The sequence below is a fragment of the Python bivittatus genome, unplaced genomic scaffold (assembly GCF_059951505.1).
Source record: "Python bivittatus isolate LINGU-HERP-01145 unplaced genomic scaffold, Pbiv_v1 ctg000570_np1212, whole genome shotgun sequence".
NCBI classification, from domain to species: Eukaryota; Metazoa; Chordata; class Lepidosauria; order Squamata; family Pythonidae; genus Python; species Python bivittatus.
Window position 1 is genome coordinate 2,062,712 of NW_028277097.1, and position 22,091 is coordinate 2,084,802.

Sequence of the window (22,091 nt, forward strand, 5' to 3'; positions counted from 1 at the left end):
TGTTCAGGAAAGGGATCCCTTTGCTCAAGAATCACACATACAACAGCAGTGCTTTCCCTCTCGCACATTCCTTCAAGAATCCAGGAGCCAAGGGGATATTCCCCCTTAACATTGCTGTGCTGTCCTGGCTATCTATCCATCCTTTGGTGACCTCCAGTCAGCTGGAGCTGGTGGTCCAGGCAGTCATCTCACAAGGTGGCCAAACAGATTAAGCATGCCCCCCCCCCCGCCTGTCTTCAGCTTTATTTATGTATACAATTTAGAAGCTGCACAACTCTAAACAACTCTGGGCAGCTTAGTTACACACCAACAGATACAAATCATGCATCCAGAAGACAAATTATATGTAAGAACAAAACTTTGTATAAGGACTCAACAACCACCCCACTCCAAGAACTTGGAGAACAGCCAGGTTTTCAATGACTTCCTGAATATCATCAGGATGGGAGCCATACAGGTCTCTGAAGATGCTGTTCCATAGGCAGGCCCTGCAACAGAGATCAGAAATGTGTAAAATGGTTCTTGGCACTGGGTATCTTTTGTCAGAATGTTACTGCCAAGATCCCTTAACCAATCTGCTGCCATGTATGTGAGAACAGAAAAAGCAAATGCTGCGAAGTAGCTTTTTCATTTTTCATGCAAGAGGTGCCGCCATGATTTCCCCTCTCCTCAATGCTGGGGGATTCTGCTATAGATGTGTGAGGAGGACAGGCTACTGGCTTGAAGGCCATATTAACTTGACTGAAATGGAAAATGCTAAGCAGGACCTGTTCTGGTTAGAACCTGTGCAGGTAGAGAGGGAAGGAAAGCTTGAATGCAGTCTTGTAGGGCAGCTGATTTGTTCAGAAGCTCCAGCTGTAAATGGAGTCCCACAGTCCCATCAGATGCACACTCAAAGCTGAATTGCTGTCAGAATTTGCTCCCAGTTTGCCAGGATGAGCCAGCAGCAAAGTCTGAATTTTCTGCAGTTGCTTCTATAAAGAGCAAATTTCAATCCAAAATAAACACAGAACAAGACTGAGTGTGACTGTCTCAAAAAATAAAACCCAAATTTCAAGCATTATGAAAAACTAAGCAAATTTATCCTTCCCAGTATAATTTTACAAAGTTGCAAGCTTCTATTGTTTTATTATATATATTTAGATTAAAATTTAGTGATTAAAAGTGGTATATTTATTTCTTGCCAAACTGTAACCCCAATGAAATCATTAGTTTTTATTCATAGGGAGGGGATGTCACATGCATTCATTTATGGATTGGGGGAGTCATGGCACTGAAAGTTTTTAGAACCCTTACCCTACAGGGTTATGTAGATAAAGCATACAATGTAAGTTACAGATGTCTTGGCTTTATCTAATTCCAAATACGAAGTGTATATATGGCCAAGAAATAGAAACAATGTGATCCTTATTTGCAGGCACTTTTCAAACCACATTACTTAAGGTGACAAAATTTTGTCTGTTTTGCTTAAAGGAAAATACATGTATACAGGAATTCCAAGAAGTAATGAAGTCAAGTTCATTGCCATTAAAAAAGGACAAGTTTTGTCCAAAATTTTTTATTTACTATAAAGACAAAACCACCAAAATAGGTACAAATTATACTATAAAATTGGTTCAAAGGGGTAAAAACTTTTAATTAAAATATCTTGATATATTTAAAATAACAAAGAATATAATGAAGCCAAATTTTCTTAACCCAGAGATCTTTAAAATTTACTTGCACAGTAAGGTGCTAATAGAAGTTAGCCCTTAAGCCCTGGAACTCTTAGGAATCAGTCACATAGCAAATATAATTTCAATGTGAAAGTGAACTTTGGTAGAAGAAAATCTATAGGATACCTGAGGTAGTAGAAACTGGAATAAACAGCAGTAGACGTTATTTACAACTTAGGTACCAAATAACATTAAGAGCACAAAAATAATTACATAATACAATTTTCAGTCCAGCTTTGATCCAAAGAAAATAAGATTACATCACATCTGCATTTAAAAAACACAATTACCAGCAAGCTGAGAAAAATGCAAATAAACTCAAAGAATGCTTTTAGACACCTAGAGGTGGTCCAAGTTTGATATGTGAGAGACATGTGATCTACAAAGATAATACTGATTAGCTGAGGTTCATCAGTTTATATAATTGACATTTAAGTCTGAAGTGGTATTTATCTGACAAGTGATCTTCCAGTACATGAATTGGCAAGAGTTCATCCTTTAAAGCTTGCACAGAAGAGACTTAGAAACAATCTGACTGGAATAATGACAAATTCTAAACTGTCAAGAAACAAGTCAAATACAAACAAAGCTACAAAACTTCACATTTAGATTTTTTTAACTCTTCAAAGTCTCCCAATAATAAAAAAAAGCAAAGGAATGTAACATTTCAAGAAGAAATACACATCCACCTTTAATGACATTGCTTTTAATTAACTTTAGCATGGTCATTGCTGTAAACCTCCACTAACTTTGCTTCCAATTTTTTAAAATTGTACATTGCCTAAACTGTACAGTATTATAGCTTATTAAGTTTGTCCTGAGCCTTTGATCATAACCAATTTCTGATCAATATTTCAACTGGCTTCTGAAGAGTTAAAATTGGAACAGTTATTTTAACAAAAGTTGATTAAACACAATAAGTACTTTACTTCAAAAAACTCGCCAGAAAGCAAAAGAGCTACCATTTTCCTTTAATATTCCATTCATCAGAATTTAAAAGCCTGCCCTTGAAATCATCAATGATACATTTATTAAAAAAAATTGTTTTGCATCCTTGATGCAAAAGTATTTCTTAAAGGCTGTTAATTTCATTTTGAAAAAATTTAAACATGAGTTTTTAAATGGCTCTTTTCCTTTTTAAAAATAGTTGCCAATAACATAATTATCAATTATTATTTATTTATTTTTCACATTTCTACCCTGCCACGATCCAAACTCTAAATGATAGGGCTGTGCAAGGATCACATGACCAACTTCAAGGCTACCAGGTCAGCTTGAAAAGTTGCCTAGTCTGCCTTGTAATGCTCTGATGTCATACCCACTGACTCATTCCCAATTTTGGAACCTCTCCAACCATTTGTTATTAAGAGAAGATACCATAAACACCTAACAGTGTCTTGCCATTTTTTTAATTTATCAAAATGGGATGCTATTTTCAGGAAAGGCTGTTATGTGGGGATAAAGCCACAGTTCATAGAAACTGATTCTGGGGGTTTCAAGTTTGACTCTTTACAAGTGCCTATAACATATTTCTCATTAGAATGGGTTCACGCCAAATCAGAGCACAGCCCTAGTAAACAGGTGACAAATGGCATAAGGAAAATAGCAGGAAAAACAGTGAACATGAATGCAGTGCTGAGAGTAAGGTTGAATTTAAAGCTTCAGCTGACTAGACGTTGAGTGTCAAAAGGCAGCGTGACACAATACTCCTTTCTACCACAATTTTACCACGAGCTGTGACATTAAAAAGGGCTTCAAAACAGAACGTTCACTTGATCCTTGGCTATGAAGTTCTGTTATTCAAAATACTTGTGCACTCCTACTCCAATAACACATCTTGTTTAAAACACTGACTCAAGGGCAGCCTTTTATTGCAGGTTTCAAACCAATTTTAACCACAGTTTTTTATAATAAGCCGTCCAGCAATATTTAGCTTGAACTTAATTCTAGCTATTTGGGTTTGTTTTAAAAAACATTTTTCCCTGAATGTGAACAAAAGATAAAATGAAAGCACGGAATGGTAACTTCCAAAGGAAAGTTACAAGACTAGTAGTAAATAAGTCAACCACAACTGCCATGCTTAGTGACTCTAAAGCAAGCAAATGTGATTTTCAAAGTATCCAAGTTTCTTTTTCCACATAAAGAACAAGCTTCACCATAATGCAGACACAAAACTTTCTTTAAACTGGGTTGCTGAAGTTTGCATGTTGTGAAAAGGAATAGTGATTGCATTTTTAAATGGCTCTTCAGCCACTCAACTGTTAATATCACTGAAAGAATGCTTTAAAATAAAGTTTAAAAAATCACTTTTTCCACTAAATAATCATGCAGATCCAAAAGAGGAATTGCTTCTCTGTTCATGAACAGCCAGATCTTTGAGAAAGGCACAGTTTACATATTTCTGCACAATTTGTGAAATGCTGCATACTGAACTTATGTAAAGATCTCGATTTGTCAGTCACATACTTAAGTATAGGTCCTCTCCTGACCTCAAGTCCTCAAAACATATAATTAAGGCCAGCAGAGCAATTAATACACATTGCTGTGCAAATCTGCACAGGAAGACCAGCACTTTATATATTCAGTAGCATCAAGTTCAGTGTACCCCGTTTTCCACAACTACCACATAGTGCGAAAGACAGGGTGTTTTAACAACTCCCTTGCTGGGGGTCTGTCCTGAGGTTGGAGCTCCAAACATCGAAGTGCCACATCCCTTAAGCCTGGAGACAGATGCAATGGGATTGTTGGAGCTGTAGTTGCACTAGCAATCTACAATTAAACAGAAAATAAAGGTTACACACAAGATATCCCAAGATAACAAATCCAGATTATATCCTGCAAGGCATCTTAGTATTTTCATTGCTGACCATGTACATTAAGTATATTACAGTCGAGTCTCGTTATTCACAGATTCTGTATTTGTGTATTTGCCCACTCGCTAAAATGTATTTGTAACCACAAAATCAATACTCGTGGCACTTTTGTGGTCATTTGCGCAGTGAAAAATTTGAGTCGCCCTACACGCACATTCCCAGCTGAGGTTTCAGTATTCGCAATGTCAGTATTTGCAGCAACTTTACAGAACATAACTACTGCGAATAATGAGAATTGACTGTACTGTATATTCACTCTACTAATACATTTGTTCATGGTGGGGGTTATATGCCTATTCTGAAACAGTTCAATTCGGAACTGTTCAATAATTGATCTCAGAGACACAATAGGCAAGAAAGAAGGAAAACAGACTTGCTCTGTAAAATTCCTATCAGAAAAAAAGAATTCGTCTGTTAAAACAGAGCCTTTGCCACTTCATATATAGGTATAGCTTACTTCGAAACTCAATTTATGTACTTGTATTTATTTTTATAGTCTTAAACACCTCGGGTCCCAAATATCTTCAAGAATACTTCTCTTTCTGTCAAACTGCCTAGATCCAAACTCAGCAGAAAGGCTTGCAAAAAAAATTCCATCTGAATTTAACAAACATTTTGCTTTAACAGTCATTGGAGTCCATTAAAATGTGATTATATTATTAGTTTATTAATTTAAGGCTACTGCACAATATCAGTGCAACTCAGATGTAACTATCTGACCTGCATCATTGCATTATAAGGATTCTCACTGCAAATGTGAACCTCAAAACTAATGTAGAAGTAAGGCAAACAAAAGGCAACTGTTATAGCTTATTTACATTACATCAACATCTAATGTATGTTAAAATTCCTCCCATATCCACTGCCTGTTAGGATGTGATTAAGCCTTTGGATGTTCTGATTCAATTTCTAGGACATAGTTTTGAAATATCCCTGTTTAAAATGTATTCAGAAGAGCTGCTTCATACATGTCCCAATTTCAAGGAACACGGTTGTCTTAATGAAGTACTTGAAGTCCCAACTCTAAGACTACTGTATTCAAATCTCTCAGGCAGAAACAGGATCAGCAGATAGGCCCTACAAAGCAGGTTTTAATTCTTTCTTACTGAGATCCCAGTCTTTCTTTCCCATTTTTTTCTTTTTAACTTCTAACTATTTGTAAACCACTGGAATCTATTCATACCCCTTTGAAAATAAAATAATGATTGGGATACATTGGATATGATGTGGCTGTTACAGAAAGTGTTTCTCAAACTGAGAGAATGTTTTCAAAATATAAGACATCCCCAATCAACTTTTTGGACAGAATATAGAATGTTGTTCAAGTCCTTTAGCTTACATGCATGATATCCATTTAGTCTAATCCAGCAATCTACTGCAAATTCCTTTCCTCTCAAGTTCTAGTGACCAATTTACACGGTACTCTTGGACATGTTCACTGATGTCAGTGGTCTTTGCATGGAAGAAGCTCCCAGTGCATTTCCTCAACTATAAGCTTTACACATTTTCTCTCACGGATCACTTTACCTTAAATATCAAAGCAAGATGATTGGAATGTTTCTCTGCGTTCCAGGGGGGTTTAGCACAAGCCATTTCTATAATAGCACAGCCAACGCTCCACACATCACAGCTCCTGCCATACTGTTGGCCTCTCAACACCTAAGAGAGAAAAAATAAACAAGGTTAACTTTGATTCAACAGAGCGTCTTTTTTTTTTTTTCAAAATAGTGTTTGCTGTTAGGCAGATAACAGGTGTAAGAAATATTTTATCGTGAGATTAACCTAAAGTAGTAGGTTACAGTAGGATGCCATCATAAAATGTCATAAGAGATTTCTTTATTTCAATGTATATAAAACACTGTTCCTGAAAATATTATTCTTACAATTAACACTTGCACATTCCAGATCAAAGTACAAAAGTAAAATTTTAGATTTTGTTCATCTTCTGCTAAACTTTAAAAATCCCATGAAAATTAAATACTTGTTCATGTGAGACCAGTGGCCTCACTAACTTTCTTTAAAGAGAACATGGAAATGGGGGACTATTTGTGGTTCATTCCCAACATGCATTAATCATTAGCAATTCTTTGTTTAAGAGCAGCTGTCTAACATGAACTCTGCTTGACAGCAAAGGAAGAAAATGCCAGTGCTATTAGGACAGACAAGTTAAGGTACTTTGCTTTCTATTTCCAGAACAGTGTTTCTTAAAACATGAGCAACATTGCTCACTTGTAACTGTTGTTCTTAAAGAATAGCCCATATATCATCACAAACAAGGCTGATCTACTAGTATTGTAATGGGGAAGATGCTTTTTAATCTGACAATGAAAGAACATTACACCTATACAGGAGAGAAGGCATCAGATAAATGATTGTAAATGTAGATGCAACCTCCAGATTTTGGTCACCATTTCATATTACTATGGTGACAATCAAGCTCAGTAGCTATTTCAAGTTAAGAAAAAACTGAGCAAGGTATTGGGATATGATTATGTCTGGTATTATCCTAAGAGTTATGCAAATGTCTTTAGATGATGTACAGATCGCTAGATGATGGATAAACCTTAAATTGTTCAGAACCAATCGAACTCTGAATATTGAGAGGGCAAAAATGGGAAAGACTTCAATCTGTTCTTGTGAGCTTCTTTGAAATATGTGACTGGTTGGCCTCTGTGGGAATCATGGAATTGGATCTGACAGAGTTTTAGCCCGATCAAGTAGGGCTCCTCTCATATTCATGTGTCCTCCCAAATTAGTGTTTCATGGAATTGAAGAATCTTTTAAAGTGAAACAAAGCCAAGGTATAAGCAGTTTCTCAACTGCATTGCACAGAATCCCCCTTTAAGTGCTGCATTAGTATAGCAATTAAAGCTTAAGTTGGTAATATCCCTTTTCTCAGGTGAAATCTTACCTCTGGTGCCATAAATGCAATGGTCCCCAATAATTGCCCTTGAAATTCTCCAGCACCAGTTCCTTTTGATGCCAATCTAGCTGCAGCTCCAAAATCAGCAATTCTTAGCCTATGACCTGTGCTATCAATTAACAAGTTGGCACCTGTTGGCATTATTAGAAATGTAATTAAGTGATGAAAGAAATGCATGCAAATACACATATGGTAGAAAAAATTATTTCTAACTGAACTGTTTTCCTTCATTCAACAAAGTAAATTCTGGGGTAAATTTAAATATATGCTACAGTCTATAATGTTGAGTTATATATAAAAAAGGTAGAATAATAATAATAATTACAACAACAACTCGATAGGTGGATAAAAATGCCAAATCCAGTCTAAACATCTGGCTGACTGTATAATAATAGTAATAGTAATAATGATAATAATGGAATATACAATTAGAATCAAAAGACAGAATAACAGTCTGGATACTTGAACAGCTATAGACTCAAAAGGCGTTTGATGTTGTATCTGTCTATTAGAGATGTTCCCAAATTTTATTATGATTTCTACATTAAAAAAATAGCAAGGAAGCTACAACTAAATATGATACATATTTTATAAGAGTAGTTTATAGTTTTCAGAACACAGACAGAACATTAAAACCAAATAATCAAAGTAGGCACAGGGAATCCAATAGCTCTTGAATTATTGAAAAAGATGCTGTGACTCCTTTTTTTTTTTTTTCCAGTTCTAAGCAAGTTCTCTGCTTGTGGATGACAAATCAGTGCTCTGTCTTTGTCTTTTATACATGCATATCATTCTATAGATGATCATACATACAATAATATATAACAGCCAGACTTGAAGAAACCTGAGAGAAGTTATGACTGTGCCTGGCAGCTTACAATCCTACTTATCTTGCCCTTTCAGTGTTACATCAGAGGATATTTTTAAAGATAATCAAAATTCCTCCTGAGAACTACTGGGTTATCTTTCATATGTTAATATTCTAAAAAATCAGTGTTTTTCAACACTTTTCATTTCAACGTAATCCAAGATGAAGAGAAACAAGCACTGAACATTATACAAGCAATGATTCCAATCTAGCTAAACAGATTTTAGCAAGTTAACATCTACCAACATTTTAAGAAATGAAATTAGATGGTGGTGGTGAATGAACTAAATTATTCCCATTAGAGGACTCACTGACTGGCCAATGTGTGAATGTCCAGTTATAGCAATATTGCTCTTACCTTTGACATCTCTGTGAATGATCTGATTTTCATGAAGGTAAGCCAGGCCACGAAGCAATTGTTCTGTGTAGTTTGCAACTACAGACTCTTTAAAGGCTCCATATTTACCTAACAAATGAGCAACGGATCCTCCTGAAAAACAGGAGTATATTTTATTCATTTAGATTTGACTATTTGAAAACAGCCATTTGAAAGAGTTGCAAAATTTGATATACAGCACAGGAGAGTAATTCTAATGGCTTTAAATGAATTATTTTTGGGCTCCTTATATTTGTATGGGATTCTCTCATCATGCAGACAAAGAAAAATGCTAAAATGCATACATGGTTTATATTTTATTAACAGTTTTCTGATTAGGAATGGGGCAATAAACTGTAGCGTTATACAATCTATTTGAAAGGGATGCTTTGTGAAGGCACAAGGCACAAGGCTTCACAAAACACCCTTCCTTGAAGCATTAAAACTGCTGCATCCTCCAGAAGGCTTGGCACAATTGCTGTGAAAGCTTTCCCTGATTGTCCCAATTTGACTGTCCATCCATACACAAGTTTCCCCAGGATTGCCAATAATCGAAAGCGCTTATATACGTACATGCATGCAGAAACAACTTGACAAAGCCTTTGAAATTGCTACATAAAAATGTCCAAAAGATGTGCCTGCTTTAATACTGGTGCTCAGCATTTGTGGGACTGACCCTCTGCATAGCCCTAACAAACACTATTTTGCCCACTGTTCAGCCTGGAGGTTTTAAAGATGTCTATTTCTATTGCAAATTCTCTTCTTCCTCAGTAAATAGATTTATCTTGTATGTTTACTGTTCCACATTGCAACACTCAATATTCATTACACTGCTCCTCACATACATTAATTATGTAATGGTTTGGATTCAGATATATGCCTGCAGTAACTTATTTACTTCCCCCTCCTCTACTTGCCTGTCCCTAAGCCCCAAAAGTCATTCTACTGAGGCTTGGGAAATGCTGAATGAAGAGCATTATGACTAAGGGCCTGAGGGGGAGGCAAACAATTGCAGAAAGTAATCACCTATATTTTTAATTCTTAATGCTTTACCCAGCCTAAAAAAAATAAAAACAAAAATAATTTTCCACTTAAGTTAAACGTAATGATTTATAACATTATAAGCAACAAAACAAAGAATTTTCTTGTTGCAAAATATTAATCTAAGGAATTATCAAGATTTTGAGGAACTTTAAAACAGTCTAATGTTGTCCCTTCTGTAAGATTGGGCAGAGTTAGCTTGCTCCTGGCCCCTTCAATTAAGAATATCATCTAATGGGACACAGGAAGCAGGCCTTCTCTCTTGCAACATCTGCCCTCTGAAATAGCATCCCTTCAGAGAGTTGAATGACCCCACCTTACAGGCCTTCAAATTAGTATTAGAAACAGGCTTTTCCCCCAGGCCTTGGGTTAGAGTGATGGGGGAGGGGGTGTCTGTTTTTATCTCCAGAGCTAGGGGAGTGAGCTGGTGGTGGTTCTCTCCAGAAGGCACTATACTTGGGGTTTTATTTTTGATTTTTACTGCTATGTTAAGCTGCCCAGAGTCATTGGAGTTGGAAGGCCTAGAAATGTGAAATATAAATTTTTTAAAAATGATGAGGAACTCAAAATTTTCCTCCAGTGAGATGCTGTCCAAGACAATATGTTGTCCTCTCACATGGGCAGAGATGACTTTTTGAGAAATCCCAATCTAAAATTATTTAAAGCTTTAAGATTAACAGCAATAGTTTGAAACAATATGATAGACAGAAAATCTACTTTTAGTGAAGATGTCACATGTTCTTTGCAGATATCCTTAGTAATCTCACTGTTCCTGTACTAATTACAGATTTCTAAAGTTCTTCAAAAGTTTATATAACATAAAATTAAATACAGCCTGGATGTTTCCACAGTCAGGATAATGCTCTTGCTACTTAAATATCAATGTTTCTAAACATGTACATCAATGTGGGAAGGGGATTGCCATAGTTACATAATTTCCTTCTTCCCCAAAACAAATTAATGGACAGTGTTTCCTACATGTAGAGCAGGATGAGTGATTATATGAAGGAAGGAGAATGGATGGAGGGAACTGAGCTTTGGGGAGGAAAACATTCTATCACCACATTTTCCATGTAAGATTCCTGATGACAGATCTACTATTGGAGTGTAGAGAGTAAGGAAGATTACTGATGGAAACAGACAAGATCCAGTACCAAAGCAATGAAGGGAAAAACATATCTTAAGTCCATAGCAAGCAGAAAATATGTGGAAGAGGCTCAGACAGACGCTTCTCTAATTCACATGAGTATAAGAACAGGAGGAGATACAGCACAATCAGGTTTGCAAGATTCTGTTATTATACACTCCCAATATACTCCCATAAAAGTAGTTTTACCCTTCCTGTGGAGTTGATTCTTGGTCTGGTTTACCTGATGGGGCTGACACAGAATTCAATGAGAAAACCTTAAACTTAATCCTAATGAGACAGACCTACGAGTGGGAAGCAATTATCAAGAGAGATGTTTTGGGCACACATACCTGCCATCCATTCTATAAAGAGGTTGTAGTTGCTTTTCTCACATGTAGCACCCAGCATTCGAATGATATTAGGGTGATTCAAATGACTCATCATCCTTATCTCTTCTCTCAGGGCTTCTACCACTTCTTCCTGCTCAGATGATGTATTCCTGACATATGTTACCTGTTTCATAAAACATGTCAGATTTTGATTCAACAATTCCTTAAGCAGGAAAAATAGCAATTGTCGCTGTTGTAACTGGATCAGATACCATGTTGAACTATTTGAAGGAAAAGATTCAAACTATAATATCCTATATGACATCACTATGTCAGAGTGCAAAATGTGCACCCCAGGATTACATGAGATCCCTAGAGACTTCCAGAAGTTGTTGCCAGATTGTAATTTTACTGTGAAAGAAAAGGGAATACACACACACACATTTGTGTGTGTGTGTGTGTGTGTGAGAAAAGCGATCAGATTAATTATACTCAATATTATGTAAAATTTTAAATTATATTTAATTTTATCCTGGTCCCACTCATTATTTTTTGAATGTCACTGAAAGAATGAGTGCTACCTTTGGACTAGAAAAAGTTGTACATCACTACATTATATATAACAACCCTAAATACCTGCTATTTCTGCTGATGTTGTTAATGTTTCATTGGGACAATGAAATTCAAATAAACTGTATATACTTCTTTCCCTATAGGAACTCCAAGCAGCCTCATCACACACAGAGAAACATTCCATACAGAATACCTAGTTAAACCACTTCTTGGCTAATGTAACCAAAAAAAAAGTATACTGTGATATAGAAACTATGCTGAATCCATACTTGCAGACTCACTAAAATCAACAGGACTTCGATCATGACCCACTTAAGTATTACTGATTTCAGCAGGACCCAATATACCATGCATCCATTTTAATGTCATAAAAATTGAAGATATCCAATTCAACAACAGATAAAAAGATGACAATGTTAATCAACTCTACCCCCTAGCTATGGTCCCCCCCCCCTGCTTCATTTGCAACAGAGAGTTAGTGGAACAATATACTGGTGTAGGCTTTCACATTTAGGGGAACACCAAGAACAATGGAGAAACAGATCTGCAAAGGAAGGGAAAAAATGGAAATAATTTCCTAGCACTATGATATGAGAATATTCTGGCAGAATGCTTCTCATGAGATGGTCCCGCTCGTGGAATGAAAACCAAATCCAACATTTGTGAAACTGCACAGAAGTGAGAGTTGGTTTTTAACTGGTTCCTCTCAAAATCCAAGATTTTCTTGCCTTTCAGCTAAATAGCTTTCTAGCTTAATCTTTAATGTTCAAACTCCTGAACAATACTATAAAGAACAGATACTAACCCCGCTCTTAAAAAACCAGCGAGAAACTGTATTATGCAACCCTACTTTACCAGAATTATTACTTTTGAAAAGGAATTTTACAAGTCCACAGAAGGAAAAGGAGTGTCTGGGGCAACAGCTGCTTCTTTTAATGATAAAATATGCAGAATCATTACCAAAAATAGTCTCAAAATCCCTCTATGTATGTTTGTGCCTGTTCTGCACACCTTAATATTATTTTCCATATATTCATTAAGTGAATGCATGCAAAATATTCAAGAGGGTCTTTTTACCTGTTTCACCGCCATTAAGGTCCCAGTGCCAACGTCCTGAGCTTGGTAACAAGAAGAAAAAGCACCAAGGCCTATCTGTTGGCCTTTAAGCCATTCAGTGTCTTCCCTATAATGGTGCTTTGCTTTGGTATGCCCAGGCAAGGTTTCTGGTGTCTGCAAATTCAATAAAAGGTATGACAATGCAATCCCTTTGAAACTTAGGAAAAAAGATGAATGTGTTCTTAAAACAAAGATATGAAGCCTCTATTTAGAATACACAAGCAGCATGAGCATTTCTCTAAGCCACAGGCTGCCCAAATGAGGCCTGCCCATGCAACAATTTAAAGAAAAAAGAACCAATTTCCAAGATCTGTTTACAGATTTTCTCACATATCTATTTATTTATTTAACAATTTTTATAACCCACCTCATTCCTAAAGGACTCCGGGAGGCATACAAAGCCAAATCATAAGCAAAAAATACAAAACTCCAAGTAAATTCATTATAATAGGCACTACCATTCACTGGGTCAAAACCACACTGAAATAAAACAGCGCTGAATTGTTTCTGGAAGGTTTACAGAATAGCTATCATATGTACTTCTGGGGGAAGAGTGTTCCAAGGGGTGGGAGCTACCATGGAGAAGAACTGCTAATTCACTTCCCCCACCCCTGGTACATCTCCGGGGGTGGGGTATTTTCAGCAAGCCCACTCTAGGTGACCAAGTTGGATAGACAGACTGAGTTCCGGTGAAGCGCTGCCTGATACATATTCTAGTGCTGTGCTATAAAGGCTTTAAAGGGAATAACCATGCGGTGACTTTAAAAAACTGATATGATTTCAGACTGGTGGGATTGACCTGTCTGGATTAGGTTCCTATGAAAAACACATATGTGGGTATAAATAAAGTTATAAAGAAACAAACGCTGGCAGCCTCTGATGTTCTGTGCCCCTGACACCGAAAATATGACCCTTCCTGACATATACAATCTTCAGCTAAAATAGAGCACAATAATTATCTATGATAATCAAAATGAGATGATCATCCTACAGTCTAGAATTCATACTGCGAATGTGCATCACAGAATAGAACACATTCAGTCATAAACCTATTAACCGTGCAGGTTGCCTTGAAATGAGAAATGAGATCATAATAGCCAAGAAATTAAATACTGCTTCACTCCAACTTGAACAGAATAAACGTAAAAAGTTTCTCATTCTCCCCAGAAATAAATCCAAAATTATCTGGTGACTGAACTACTTAAGTAACCAAATTAGCAGAGAATACATTATGTTTATATTGTTAAATAGTAGGGGTGTGCAAAACATTCTGTACACAGAATACCTGCTTGATTTTGGTTCACACCCAAACCAAAACATGCACATTTAGAGCATTTTGGTCCATGTCCTGAATGAAATAGAGGTGTAGATAAGAGCTGCAGCTGAGGGGAGAAGAGGCTGGGAAGATCAAGGAGTGGTATCTGCTGCACTAGGACAGAGGAGGCTGGGCTGGGCAGGGCAGGGCAGGGCAGGGCAGGGCAGGATGTTGGAAAGACCAGAGGCACGCCGACCAGCGCCGAAGCCATGCAGAGGACAGGGGAGAGGAGGCAATATGCACCTGCCATGCCCTACTTGCAGTAAAATCACCCCAAAATTCCTCCAGATTTTGTTTTGGCTAAAATGTGGAACAATTAGAGTTTGGCAGCATATAAATTTTATTTATTATTATTACATTCTGGGTTTTGTTTCCGCCTATGAGTTTATATATTTACATTATACTGCTTACTTTATACTGAACATAAATACTGAATAAGTACTTTCTCTGTAGGCATCCTAATTTCTCTTTTTAATTCTAAGTTAATATTCTTTAATTATTATGAATATTATTCATTCATAATAATTAGATTATGAGTGATGATTCACTCATGTTTAAAGACACAACTAAACCCCTTTCTCCCCATGATGTAAAACTTAGACATGAGCTTTCCAATGTTATTTTTCCAATTTTGTTATAAAAGCAAATGAATTTATGTATCTAATTATAGCTTAATTTACAGATTTAATTAATCTAATTTCTGCTACCATCCGCTAATAAGAGAGAAACTCATCTTACTTATATAAATCCCATCTGTCTAGATGGTAATCAAGGAGGCTTGGATGAGGCTCACAGACAGACACCAAAGTATGATTTTCCCCCTGTAAACTTGTTTTAGGGAAAGTAATATTAGAAAAAAAAAACCGCTTGCTTTCTTTGCTTTCATCTTTATTTTTATTAGTCCTATATCTGCCACTGATAATGCCATTTTTAAATTTTTAAAAATAATTTCTTATCCTCAACTTTGATCAACCTTCTTTAGTTTTATCAAGCCCGTATACAAAACTGCTAGAGCTTATTTTCTTTTTCTGACTTAATTTCATTTTATCTCATAAAAGACTTTTATATACAGAAGTGAAGAGTGGCCCCTGTTTGAATTGATTTCTAGAGAAAGTTACTGTCATTGATATTTGTTGTAAATCATCATCAACATTATTATTATTTGGGTTAATAATTAAGGATCAATTTTAAATTTAATCTAATTTAATAAGAACATTATTAGGAATGATTGTGTTTCAGTACGCTAATTTATTTGGAATTTTTACTGTGGATGTTTTATGAATAATATATTACCATGGATATTTTAATTGTTTAGGATTGTTGTACATCATTGAGAATGATGGGAGTTCATCACTGGGAGTACATCATTGGGAGTAATTGTTATACATCCCTGGGAGTAAATGAATGAATAAATAAATACCATGTATCTTTGTATATACTTTATCCATACGCCTATATAAAAAAGCTATGGTCCTACTTTTTCTGCATTTTCTACTTTTCCCTACAGTCTCTCATAGTATTCTTTCAATTGATGTTTTATGTATTTATATATATTTATGGTTTTAATGTTTTGTGTGAGTCGCCCAGAGTTCCCCCATTGGGGGGAGATGGGTGGGGGAGAAATTTAATAAACAAACAAACAAACAAACAGCGATTTCCACCAAGCCTTGCACTCACATTGTGATCACTTTATCACTCCAAACACCGCTATTTGTATAGACAAAATTGATTTATCTTCAAAATACCATCAGAAATGCATTATGCAATAGTAACAGTAAGAAATAGCAAAACCCCAAATACTCACATCCTGCTGAATAATTATGATATCTTCACCATTTTCAACTTGAAGTTGAGGAACTATTGGGAGGGCATCCTGAGATGCTGACATGGCCATGGCAATAGCTAAAGCTTCCTCTTCTTCAGCTTCCATCTTTTCCTTGCATTTCTGATTATGATTCACATCGTCTTTATACGTGTTATCATTTTCTGCACGTTCAGGAGATAAGACAGCCACTTCAGACTTGAATGTGACAGTTCCATCACTGGTTGGTGCCTCAAGTAAGTCTTCCATACTAGAACTGAGTTCTGCATTAATATCCAGTTGGCTATGTTTTTCTTCCACTGGGGTGAAAACAGTCTCTTCACTTGGTATAGCTGCACTAATACTATTATCACACTGTGATATGTCATTTAAATTAAGCGTCATGCTGTTTTTAGAGGCTTCCCCCTGTTTATTCACATCACACGGTATAGGTCGAGATGGCTTTGGCCTATGTATATGACCGAATGGCAGAGGCCTGGCCTGGGTAAAAACAGGGGAAAGCTTTTCCAATTCTTTTTGTTCAGCACAGTTTCTTTGAATCTGGAGAGAGAGCTTCCGCTGCATTTGAGGAGAAGCAGAGGGTATTTTACAGGGAACAAATCCCTGAGATCTGAGTTTAGGAATATCAGTTCCCGTAGGTACAGATGGAGTAGAGGGGGAAGACAAAATGGGGAATATAGTTTGGGAATGACAGGGCGAGAGAGAAGAGTTCAAGCATTGACCAGGGGATCTGCTTTTTGTTTGAATGGCTGGCTTTGGTTGCTCCGTTGTTCCTGCAGAAACAGGAAGTCCCAAGGAAATACCAGCCATCGTGTCAGAAATGTCCTCCAGCATAGCGCTTCGTTTTTTATCGTCTACTCCTTTTCCACTTTTACCTGATAACTGAATTGTGTTATTTGGAGTAGTATTCTCTGTCGACTCTGGAGAGTTATCAGGAACTGGAGGCTGTGCAAATTCATGCCTGCATTCCCCAGAATGCATTTGCTCCATGCCTAACTGGATGGCTTCTCCAATTTCCATTTCATCTGCTATAGCCATCAATCGCCGACGCATCCTTGTATGATGTATTGAGCTTGTCATGCTCAACATTTCTAACAGTTTTACAAATACTTGGGGTACTCTTGCAACCATTCTGGCAGCACTCAAAAATATTCTCCGTGACAATTTACCCACCATTGAATGGGAGTTGTCAATTGACCGCAGGGCAAAGCTCAGTAGAGACAACAGCTTTTTGTACCTAAAAATAAGTACAAAGCAGTTAATTTCAATTTACTTTTCTGAATTTTTTTTTTAAAAATCAGTACTTCAAGAGAAAATCATTTAAAGACAGATTTTAACATAAGATTTTCACTTTCTGAATCATCCAGCATTTTGATACTAAACAGCAACTTTTCAAAAGACAAGGTTTTCTAAAGGAGTACCTGTCAATGATAGCATCAGCTTGTAAAACATCCCCACTAACAATGTGGGGATAAAATTCACCAGGAAACTCTAACAGCAATCTATCTATAAGACAAAGACGTCCAAGTAATGCTTGCCAGTTGTTTGATTCAGGTTGTGTTCCAAGGATGCAATTTAAGACAAAATCAATACCTCCAATGCCAATGGACCCTGCAAGAAAAGATTAAACAAATAATTAATGTAATTGTGTTATGTGAACTGGAAGATGGTTTCTCTTATAAGCCAGTTTCCTACACATGAAGTTGTTTTACCTAATACTGCCAATTTTAATTCCCATTATTGAGAACTATTTCTGAGTTTCTGAACACATATTGGTTTTAAAAAATGAGCAGAATTCTCCTTCTCAAAATGAATGATATTGGATATATTTGAATGTAACCATATTCAAACACGCTATTAAGGCCCACCTAGTGGTGGTAAGGGTGGTGAAACACCAGTATTTTTCCGCTCTTATTGCATCCTCAGAGTGTCGCCTGGCAGCCCTGTTTAGGATCACTCGGTCCCTCCTGGGTAGGGAGGGCTCGAAGGACTATTTACAGGGCCGTGCAGAGGAATTTGCTGAACACCTGACAGATAAAATCGCTTAGATCCGTTCTCAGTTGGAGGCGAAGCGTGTGGCGGGTCCAGTGGAGTTGCCCAGGGAATGTTCTTACCCAGTTATCTGGGAACAGTTTGATCCTGTCGGCCCTGAGGAAGTGGACAGGGTCCTCGGTGCTGTTAGTGCGGCTACCTGTATTTTAGATCCTTGTCCCTCCTGGTTAGTTAAAGCCACCAAGGAGGTGACCTTGGGGTGGATACTGGCGGTGGTTCATCCTTGCAGGAGGGGTTGTTCCTGAAGCCTTTCAAGGAGGCTTTGGTCCACCCCCTCCTCAAGAAACCATTGCTAGATCCCACCCTTCTGGACAATTTTCATCCAGACTCCCACCTTCCCTTTTTAGGAAAGGTGGTGGAAAAGGTGGTCACGCAGCAGCTTCAGAGGATCCTGGAGGAAATGGATTATCTGGACCCCTGTCAGTCAGGGTTCAGGTCGGTTATGGGACAGAAACAGCATTGGTCGCACTTTTGGATGATCTCTGGCGAGAGCGGGATGGGGATAGTGCATCCATCCTTGCTCTTCTTGACCTCTTGGCAGATTTCAATACCATCGACCATGGTATCGTTTTGGGTTGGCTGCAGGAGTTGGGGCTGGGTGGCACAATGTTGAGCTGGTTCAGCTCCTTTCTCCAGGGTTGAACCCAATCGGTGTTGATAGGGAGCGAGAGGTCCAACCCACGGCCCCTACTCTGTGGGGTGCCTCAGGGTTTGGTGCTTTTGTCACTCCTATTTAACATCTACATGAAACCATTGGGTGAGATCATCTGACACCATGGGATGAGGTATCATCAGTATGCTGATGATACTCAATTATACATCTCCATCCCGGGTGACCTAAGTGATGCTGTGACTACCCTCTTGCGGTGCCTGGAGGCTGTAGGGGCCTGGATGGGGGACAACAGGCTTCAACTGAACCTTGGTAAGACGGAGGGACTCTGGGTATGGGGAGCCTCAAGATCTAGGAGTTTATCATCTTTGGTTCTTGATGGGGTTGCACTACCCAAGACAGGCCCAGTGCATAATCTGGGGGTCCTCCTGGACTCACGACTCCTGTTTGAAGAGTAGGTGGCAGTCGTGGTTAGGAGGGCCTTTGCACAACTTTGTGTTGTGCAGCAGTTATGCCCCTTCCTCAATCAGGAGACCCTCTGCATGGTCACTCATGCCCTGGTCACCTCCCAGTTGGATTACTGTAACGCGCTCTACATAGGGCTACCCTTGAAGAGTATTCAGAAGCTACAGCTGGTGCAGAATGCAGTGGCGCGGACAATTCTGAATGCCCCTAGGAGGGCACATATAACACCGCTGTTACGCGAGCTGCATTGGTTGCCAGTTTCTTCCGGGTCCAATTCAAGGTGTTGGTCATCACCTTTAAAGCCCTTCATGGCACAGGACCAGGTTATCTGAGGAGCCGTCTCGCCCTGGTTACTTCAGCCCGCCCCATTCAGTCCAGCAGAAGGGACATGGTGCAGACCCCACTAGTCAAGGAACTTTGACTGGTGGGGCCTAGGCAGAGGGCCTTTTCTGCTGTGGCCCCCGCCCTATGGAACAATCTGCCTCCTGAGGTCCGGTGTGCCCCCACTCCCATGGCCTTCAGGAAAGGGGTGAAATCCTGGCTGTGCCAGAAGGCCTGGGGGCCGGATGGAGGCTCGCACCGGTGGAGGTGGCTTGTGGGGTGACTGACCTTGCCCCCCCCGGTCATCTTGAATGTTTTTAGTATTTATGTACAGGGTTTATTTTTTATACTTGATTTTTAATGGATTAATTTATTTTAATTATTTATGGGGTATTTTTAATTGTTGATGGGGTTTTTGATTTTAACTGTGAGCCGCCCAGAGTCACCCATTGGGGGGAGATGGGCGGCATACAAATTTAATAATAAAATAAAAAATAAATAAAATATTGCCATTCTCTCTGATTGAAACTTGCACTGTAAGCTTACTCATCACATCATCATGTCAAACATACAAATGCCATTACAAAGATTAACGCTATGATCCATCACATATTAAAGAGAGGAAAACATTAAATACAGTGGTACCTCGGGTTACGAACGCCTCTGCTTACGAACTTTTCGGGTTGCGACCAGCTTCGGCCGCAAAAATTTACCTCGGTTTGCAAACTCCGCCTCGGGGTACGAACCGGATCCGCGGCCATTTTCCACTGTGACACATGGTCCGCAGCCATTTTCCGCCAGTGCCACGTGGTCCGCGGCCATTTTTCCGCCCGTGCCACGTGGTCCGCGGCCATTTTCCGCCCTGCCACGTGGTCCGCGGACGCCAGAACGGATTAACGGTAATTACATTGAACCTTATGGGAAAATTTGCTTCGGATTGCAAACAAATCGGGTTGCGACCAGAGTCACGGAACGGATTAAATTCGTAACCCGAGGTACCACTGTAGCTGTGCATTCAGTGTAGAATTCAATTAATTCAGATACAGTCACTCAAACAGAGTTTTAGCATTACCCTACTTTCAAATTCCCACATACAAGTGTTGTGTATACATGTATATCGAATTCCCCATTTATTACATTACCAAATTACATGACTTGTTTTATACTTATTTTCTTTCATTTTCTTACTCTTCTTCTGAACTCTTCTGGCCATCTAATCATTTTAATTTTCTTTGAATAGTATCCATTCCAATAAGATTTTATTCTTTCCACCAATTATTTTTTTTTCATTGCATTCAAAATCAGTAAATCACTGATGGAAAGATGTGGCATTACCCACCACAGAGGAATGGTTGGGGAACTTGACAGACCTTGCTGAGACCAATAAACTGACTTCTTTGATTAGAAAAAGGTCACTACTGACATTCATCAATGACTGGAAATCCCTTATGAACTTTTTGCATTGGAAAGAAAATGATTTTGTGATTTATAGTTTTGATGATTAGAAATGATTAGAAAAAAGGGAATTATGATGAAATCTTAGAGAGACAGGTTTGATTAGAATTGTATGTATAACTGCTAACAGGAAGATCAGAAGCCACTTCTTTATTTATATATTTAAAATAATATATATATATATATATTTCATGTTTTCTGCTCTTTTATTTTCTTTTTTCTATCTTCTTTTGTTTTTTCTTTTATCACATTTATTTTACTATATTTTTTCTCTTTCTTTGAATGCATTTCTTATCTATGTAAAATCTTTGAATAAGAACTATTTAAAAAAAAAGCAAAATCAGTAAATCACTTATTTATTCATTAGATTTGTATCCCACTTTTTTTGTATACAGCTCTCCCTCCTCCTGCTTTCCTATACAGCAACAATCTGGTAAAGTAAGTAGGGTCAGAGTGAGTTCTTTTGTAGCTAAGAATGGCTCTCATTTTATAGTTTTCTCCTGCACAATATTTATAGCCTATTACACCTTCCACCCCAAGCCAGTCTGTTATGTTTGCAATTTCCAATACAGGTAGTCCCCAGTTTAAGAATCAGTTCCATTCCCAAGGTCTGTTCATAAATTGAATTCATATGTAAGCCGGAACAGTATTATGGTATAACACTATATAAATAGTATTGTGTAATTAACTCAAACCATTGTGTATTTAACTTGAATTTTGCTACAATAAGCTCGTATCTTAACTATCGGTCATCTGTAAACCAAGCAGTCTTAACCGGGGACTGCCTGTATGCTATTTCCTAAGTCCCCTATTATGCATATATTCTATGTACAGAATGCTTCTTATAGATTTTTCTCTTCTATCCTCCCTTTAAAAGCATCTCTATTCTCTCTTACCTTTTCACCTTCATTTCTATCTATTGCTACTCTGAATTTCTCTTTTGTGACAGCAATGTACCCTATGTTTTATGTCATGTCTTTACTACACATTGCAAATATCTGAGCCAGTCAAATACAAACCTCTATTACATTGAGATTTTACAAATAGCTTTTTGAAGACTTAACTAGTTGTTTATTCTTTTATTGATATAAAAATTATAACCAGCCCT

At 37.8% G+C, this 22,091-nt stretch overlaps 1 protein-coding gene and 1 long non-coding RNA gene across 2 annotated transcripts in view; one reads left to right on the forward strand and one right to left on the reverse strand.

Moving 5' to 3' along the window:
- LOC148214318 (uncharacterized) overlaps positions 1-22,091 on the forward strand; it is a 32,770-nt gene that overhangs the window by 1,362 nt on the left and 9,317 nt on the right. The gene's annotated exons all lie outside the window — the stretch shown is intronic.
- The window catches only part of MAP3K1 (mitogen-activated protein kinase kinase kinase 1), a 64,342-nt gene continuing 43,756 nt past the window's right edge, over positions 1,506-22,091 (reverse strand). The window contains exons 13-20 of the mRNA XM_088152747.1: positions 17,502-17,691; positions 16,063-17,317; positions 12,905-13,057; positions 11,276-11,438; positions 8,738-8,869; positions 7,500-7,642; positions 6,116-6,247; positions 1,506-4,484 (exon numbers count right to left, since the gene is read on the reverse strand). Coding sequence (XP_088008873.1) covers positions 4,335-4,484; positions 6,116-6,247; positions 7,500-7,642; positions 8,738-8,869; positions 11,276-11,438; positions 12,905-13,057; positions 16,063-17,317; positions 17,502-17,691 — 2,318 coding nt within the window. The 3' untranslated portion in view covers positions 1,506-4,334. The remainder of the gene's footprint in view (positions 4,485-6,115; positions 6,248-7,499; positions 7,643-8,737; positions 8,870-11,275; positions 11,439-12,904; positions 13,058-16,062; positions 17,318-17,501; positions 17,692-22,091) is intronic.